This window comes from Hypanus sabinus, chromosome X1, assembly GCF_030144855.1.
Source record: "Hypanus sabinus isolate sHypSab1 chromosome X1, sHypSab1.hap1, whole genome shotgun sequence".
NCBI classification, from domain to species: Eukaryota; Metazoa; Chordata; class Chondrichthyes; order Myliobatiformes; family Dasyatidae; genus Hypanus; species Hypanus sabinus.
Window position 1 is genome coordinate 7,032,784 of NC_082738.1, and position 7,599 is coordinate 7,040,382.

At 43.4% G+C, this 7,599-nt stretch overlaps 1 protein-coding gene across 1 annotated transcript in view; it reads left to right on the top strand.

Annotated features, from left to right (window-relative positions):
• Positions 1-7,599, top strand: part of LOC132384552 (vesicle-fusing ATPase) — a 277,249-nt gene that overhangs the window by 171,647 nt on the left and 98,003 nt on the right. Inside the window, exon 15 of the mRNA XM_059955720.1 lies at positions 7,547-7,599. This exon is cut by the window's right edge and continues 81 nt beyond it. Coding sequence (XP_059811703.1) covers positions 7,547-7,599 — 53 coding nt within the window. The remainder of the gene's footprint in view (positions 1-7,546) is intronic.

The following is a 7,599-nucleotide window of genomic DNA, read 5'->3' on the forward strand; positions in this document are numbered from 1 at the left end:
GCAGTATTACTATTAGTTATTATTGCTAAGGGTTTTTAAATGCTGCTGTAATAAAATAATTTCCCACTCAGTCAATAAAGTGCTTGTTGTTATTATTGTTACTATCATCATCGTCACACTCTCTAGTTGGGGTCTCTACATATTGATTTTTAAAAAATTTTACTGAACACGTTTAATAAACGATCTCATCCATTCGTTTTACAGTATAGGATCCCAGTAAATATGTGGAAAGTTAAAACATCTGTCACAGTTTTGTATTTCCTGCATTTGTCTGCTGTCTCTAAAAAGTTGCTCATTTAAATCCTGCTGATTATTGGGAGATCTATAGTGTAGTCCTATTAATGTGGCCATCCCATTTTTATTCCTCAGTTACACCCAAATTGTCTCACAAATATCCTCTTTGAGCACTGCCAATGAGTAATGCCCCTGTCATGTCTAAAATGACAGAACACTGGAACATTGAGCCATCAGTCCTGCCCAATCTTTTCACTTTCCAAGATGTATGCTGATATACACCTTGCTTTCATCATTCTTTGGAACTACGTCATTCAGTCTACGTTGTAACCTCACATTCTTTCTGCCAAAATGTATGAATTCACACACCTGTAATTCAAATTTGTCTGTCATTTGCCTGACAATTTTCAAGCCTGTCTATGTTGTCTTGCAGCCCATCATTTCATCCTCACTGCTGATCATTTCAGCAAGTTTGGGAATTGTTGCAATGAGACTGCAATAGGCAAAGGCTTTGAATTGAATTGACTTTATTATTTACATCCTTCAAATATGAGGAGTAAATATACGTTATGTCTCTGTCTAAATATGCAATTTATATTAATTTATATGAGGGGCGATTGATAAGTTCGTGACCTAAGTTAGAAGGAGTCAATTTTAGAAAACCTAGCACATTTATTTTTCAACATAGTTCCCTCCTACATTTACAGACAGACAGACATGCTTTTATTGATCCAGAGGGAAATTGGGTTCCGTTACAATCGCACCAACCAAGAATAGTGCAGAAATATAGCAATATAAAACCATAAATAAGTAAATAATAATAAGTTAATCGTGCCAAGTGGAAGTAAGTCCAGGACCAGCCTATTGGCTCAGGTTGTCTGACACTCCGAGGGAGGAGTTGTAAAGTTTGATGGCCACAGGTAGGAATGACTTCCTATGACGCTCAGTGTTGCATCTCGGTGGAATGAGTCTCTGGCTGAATGTACTCCTGTGCCTGACCAGTACATTATGGAGTGAATGGGAGACATTGTCCAAGATGGCATGCAACTTGGACAGCATCCTCTTTTCAGACACCACCGTCAGAGAGTCCAGTTCCACCCCCACAACATCACTGGCCTTACGAATGAGTTTGTTGATTCTGTTGGTGTCTGCTACCCTCAGCCTGCTGCCCCAGCACACAACAGCAAACATGATAGCACTGGCCACCACAGACTCGTAGAACATCCTCAGCATCGTCCGGCAGATGTTAAAGGACCTCAGTCTCCTCAGGAAATAGAGACGGCTTTGACCCTTCTTGTAGACAGCCTCAGTGTTCTTTGACCAGTCCAGTTTATTGTCCATTCGTGTCCCCAGGTATTTGTAATCCTCCACCATGTCCACACTGACCCCTTGGATGGAAACAGGAGTCACTGGTGCCTTAGCCCTCCTCAGGTCCACCACAGGTCCTTAGTCTTTTTTACATTAAGCTGCAGATGATTCTGCTCACACCATGTGACAAAGTTTCCCACCGTAGCCCTGTACTCAGCCTCACACACTTACTCCAGCAGTCATGGAGCATATGGCTCTTGGACCTCCAGAAAGAGTCCACAGATGTGTGATTGATAAGGTTGTGGCCTAAGGTAGAAGGAGAGGAGTTATACAGCTCTGATTACATGTGCATGCAGGTCAACTCTTTGAGTGATTATGCAGAAAGTTTGAAGTTAACTCATTTCATTCTATCCTAGGCCACGAACTTATCAATCACCCCAATGAGTTATTAGCTGATGAGTTTATTAACTTCAAACTTTCTGCATAATCACTCAGAGTTGAGCTGCATGCACATGTAATCAGAGCTGTATAACTGATCTCTTTCTACCTTAGGCCATGAACTTATCAATCACCCCTTCTATGGACACTTTCTGGAGGTCCAAGATCCGTATGCTCCACGACCATTGGATGAAGTGTGTAAATGTTGGAGGGGATTATGTTGAAAAATAAATGTGCTAGGTTTTCTAAAATTGACTCCTTCTACCAAAGGCCACAAACTTGTCAATCACCCCCTCGTAAATATTATGTACAACAGGATAGTCAATAGAAAATAGAAATGCAGTTGCATCAGCATGAATTAAGCCTGATGGAAGAAGCTATCCCAGAGCCTGTTGGTCCTGGCTTTTATATCAAGGTACCATTTCCTGGATGGGACAGTTTGTGATTGCACTGTGATGCTGAGGAACTTAGAGCTGTTCACCCTCTCAACCCCAGATCCATTGATGTCAATATGGGTTAGCCTGTCTCCATTCCTCCTTTAATCCACAACCAGCTCCTTTGTTTTAGTGACATTGAGGGAGAGGTTGTTTTCTTGACACCACTGTGTCAGGGTGATGACTTCCTCTATGTAGGCTGCCTCATTATTTGAGATTAGGCCAATCAGTGTAATATCATCAGCAAATTTAATTAGCAGATTGGAGTTGTGGGTGGCGACACAGTCATGGGCATACAGAGAGTAAAGGAGGGGGTTTAGTACACAGCCCTGAGGGGCACCTTTGTTGAGGACCAGAGGGACAAGTGGAGGTGAGGATCAGAGGGGCAGAAAGTGGAGGTGAGGATGCATGTTGAATTGAGATGGAAGCTGGGAAGTTTGATGGGGCAGAGGTGTGGGAGCAATTCCTAGTGCACTCATGTTGAAGTGAATGAAGTCATGGCACTATTTTGAGGAAGTGCAATGGATTTCTTTGAAGTCAATATTTATCTTCATCACCAAGTCCACAGGTGATCTGGTAATAAGATTGTTATGCGTAAGACATTGCTCCCATATTTTCACATGTTACAAAAGTTACTTCAGTAGTGCTTTAGTAACTGTAAAACGATTTGCGAAGTCCAAAAATCGTGGAAGTGCTGCGTATATGCAGGATTTCTGGTGGAGGCAAAATGAGAAATTAGTTAGTGTACTGGAACTTGCAATGTATGAGAACAGAAGTATGAAATGAGGCAAGGTCTGTCAACCAATCAAAGTCATTGCCACCAAAGATTATTAAGCTTGTTCTAATCTCACAAGAATAGCTGATCTCAGTCACTGCAGTGTGGTGTTTTAAAGGTATCGGTTGATTCAAGATTAACTAAAATTAGTGTACATGTTTTTTCTTACCCAAACTTGAATGCATTCTGTCTAAAATCCAGAGTATTTAATTCAAATGCAAGTGATGTAACTTGCTGTTACATCAGTTACTTTACTGTGGTAGGCAGCAGTTAGTTTTATGTGAGAATTCCAGGATGTGCAGTTTAAATTGAATTGGATAGAACTGCTTTGCGTTTCTCAGCATGACACCCTGACCTGCTTACTCCACGGTGGATTAATTTATAATTCCTACCCCCATCAAGAGATATTGTCTCCTGGATGGAGCTGGTGTGGTACTATGATTGCAGTTTCATGGAATAGGCTGCAGCGACCAGAGGCTTGAAATTGTTTTGCCATTTCTCCAAGTTTTGTTACACTTTGTTATAAGTAAAGTCATGGTCGGTTCCTTGATCCACTGTTCAAAATTCGAAGTCAATTTATTATCAAAGGTTATCTTGTACGCCCCAGAGATTCAGTTTCTTATTGCATTCTCAATAAATCCAATAACAAGTGAAGATGAGTGAAGTTACACTTTTGGTTGAAGAGCATGATGGTTGAGGGATAATAACTATTCCTGAACCTGGTGGTGTGTCTTGAGGCTCCTGTACCACCTTCCTGATGGCAGCAGCGAGAAGAGAGCATATTTTGGGTGGTAGGGGTCCCTGACGATGGATGCTGCTTCCCTGCAACAACACTCTGTGTGGATGTGCTCAATGGTTGGGGTGGAGGGCTTTACCCACGATGGAGTGAACTGTATCTATTACTTTTTGAAGGCTTTTTCATTCAAAGGCATCAGCGTTTCCATACCAGGCTGTAATGCAGCCAGTCAGTATACTCTCAACCATACATCTATAGAAGTTTGTCAAAGTTTTAGATGTCATGGAAACTTTCACTAACTCCTAAGGAAGTAGAGGTGCTGACATGCTTTCTTCATAATTGCACTTGGGGGGCACAGGACAGGTCCTCCGAAATGGTAACACCAAGGAATTCGAAGTTGCTGACCTTCTCACCTCTGAACCTCCTGTGAGGACTGGCTTGTGGACCTGTGGTTTCTTCCTCCTGAAATCAATCATCAATTCCTTGGTTTGCTGATACTGAGTGAGAGGTTGTTGTGGCACCACTCAGCCAGATTTTCAATTTCTTGTATCTACTGATTCGTTACCGCCTTTGGTTCTGCCTATGACGGTGGTGTTGTCAGTAAACTTGAATATGGCATTGAGCTGTGCTTTGCCACACAGTCAGAAGTATAAAGCCAATAGAGCAGGGGACTAAGTACACAGCTTTATGGTGTACCTGTGGTGACAGAAATTATGGAGAAGATCTGATTGGGGTCTGTAAATGTGGAAATCAAGGATCCATTGCACAAGGAGGTTTTGAAGCCAAGGTCTTAAAGCTTATTAATTAATTTTGAAGGGATGATGATGTTGGATGCGGAGCTGTGATCGATAGAGCATCCTGATGTATGCAACTTTGCTATCCAGATGTTCCAGGGTTGAGTGAAGAGCCAATGAAATGGCATCTGCTGTGAACCTGTTGCTCTAGTAAGTAAATTGGAGTGAATTCAAGTTGCTTTTCAGGCAGGAGTTGATGAGTTTCTTCACCAGCCTCTCAAGGCAATTCATTATTGGATGTAAGTGCTACTGGACGATAGTCATTGAGGCAGATTACCACTTTCTTTTGAGGCATCAGTGTAAGTGAAGCTTGCTTGCAGCAGGTGGATACCTCAGACTGCCAAAGTGAGAGGTTAAAGATCTCAGTGACACTCCAGCCAGTTGATCAGCACAGGTCTTTAGTACTCGATAAGGCACCCCATCTGTTAAGGATGTTTTTAGTGGGTTCGCCCTCCTGAAGGTCGCTCTCACGTTGGCCTCAGAGACTGAATCACATGGTTATCGGGGGCTGTGGGAGTGTGTGATGGTGCCTCCATGTTTTGATAGCCAAAGCGAGCACAGAAGGCATTGAGCTCAGCTGGAAGCAAAGCCTTGTTGTCACCTATGTTACTTGATTTCACTTTGTAAGAGGTGATAGCATTCGAGCCCTGACACAGCAGTCGAGCATCCTTCACTGATTCAAGTTTGTCCAGAATTACCACGTCACCCATACGATGGCTTTTCCGGAGATCATACCTGGCTCTCTTGTAACTTCTTTGGTCGCCAGACTTTAATGTCTCTGATCTGGCCCTCACAGATTTCTTGGTTCATGCAGGGCCTCTGGTTGGGGAAGACGTTGAAAGATTTTGTGGGGACACACTTGTCTCCAAGTGTTTTTGTATAGTCCATGACAACTGTGATTTATTCATTCAGATCCACAGATGCATCCTTGAACACAGTCCAGTCCACCAACTCGAAGAAATCCCTTAGCCGCTCCTCTGCTTCCTGTGACCACCACCTTGTTGTCCAAATCTCTGGAGACTTACTCTTTAGCCTCTGCCTGTATGCAGGCTGGAGAGGGGCAGCCACATGTTCAGATTTCTGAAAATGTGGTCAGGCATGGAGCGATAGGCAATCCTAATCTTAGTATTGCAGTGGTCTTGTGTGTTGAGACTTCTGAGGCTACAGGTTGATGGTGATTGCGCAGGAATTTCTTCAAACAAGCCTGGTTCATGTCCTAGAATATAATACGAAATGTATCAGGATGGACTGTTTCTTGTTTGATGATGGCATCATGCAACATTTCAAGTGCTCGATTATAGTTGGCCACTGGAGGTATGTAAACTGCGGTCAGGATCATGGAGGAGAACTCTTGGTAAATAGGATGGTAGGCATTTGATCAATAGACGTTCAAGTTTGGGGAAACATGAGTATGCCAAAACCACTGTTCCAAAGGATGTGCCTGGCATCCGTGCAGAGAAGTGTTTCAATTAGTCATGCTGCATCACCTGTTCCTTGTTGAAAGTTTTCCATGAAAGATGCTTGTAAACACGATGGAGGTCCTGTGAGAGGAGGAGATAATGGTTCCCTGAGCAGACTGTGAAATTCAGTTTGAAGATTGCCTCATCACTAAAATTGTCATGACCACTCTGACCTTGCTTTACTGGGGGTGAGAAGGGCCCTCTTTATCAGTTCCTCCTTGTATAGCCAGTTTCTCAATCTCTCTGTGCCTCGTTGTGATACAGATGAGGCAATTTGCCCACCTTGTGGACTGTTTGCCAACCCTGCAAAGGCGCTGATCGGAAGTTACAAAGTCTGGGGTCTGCTGCCACTGGATACAGAGGGATGGGGCCCTGTGTAACAGCCCTTGAACCAATTTTCTGTGTTTAAGGATGAAACATATGAGTCGTTTGTAGTTTGGAAAGGAACACAGTGAACAAAGGCGTGAGAGACATGAGAAATCTTGAGCAACACACACAAAATGCTGGAGGAATTCAACAGGTCAGCATTTGAGGCCAAATAAATAGTGAAGTTTTAGGCTAGAACTCTTCATTAGGACTGGAAACTAGATGCTTTGGTGTGATCTCCTCAACATTGCAACCCATTGCAAATTGGGGGACTGCTTCACTCTGAAAACTGCAACAGCCTTCTCATTCCCATTTTGACATGTCTGTCCATGGCCTCCTGTACCACCACAATGAGGCCAAATGCAGCATTCCATCTGGGTACTCTTCAACTGATGAGATATACATCAATTTCTATCTCTTCCCCCCCCCCCCCAATGCATACAGGCACACACTTTGGTTTCCCCCCTTTTCTACTGCCCCTCTCACCCCTTCTGTTCTTCTCCCATGCCCTCGTGACCTGCCCATCACCTCCATTAGGTTCCTCCTTCAGCCTTTACCTCTTCTACATATCACCTCCTATCTTCTCACATCTCCCCTATGCACACCACACACCCACCTTCCCCTCACCTGGTCTTGCCTATCACCAGCAAGCGTGTACTCCTCCTCCTCCCCCCCCCCCCCCATCATCTATTCTAGCTTCTGCCCCCTCCTTTTTAGCCCTGATTAAGGACTTTGGCTGTAAGGTTGACTGTTCATTCCCACCGACCCCCCAACAAAGATAATGACTTGCCTGAGCAAACAATCTTTGGGGGGGGGGGAGGGCAGAGAAGGGAAATTGATGTTCATGTTTTGATATTCTTGGCATGGTAATTGAAGACAATGGTACTTCCCATTAATACAGTTGTGTATGTTACAAGTATATTTTGAGGTCAAATGTCTTCATGCATTTTGTTAATGTGAAAATTTTCGATTTGCTCATTTCTGGTTTTCATTCTCAATAGGGCCACCAAACAGTGGTAAAACTGCACTGGCGGCAAAGATTGCAGAAAAGTCT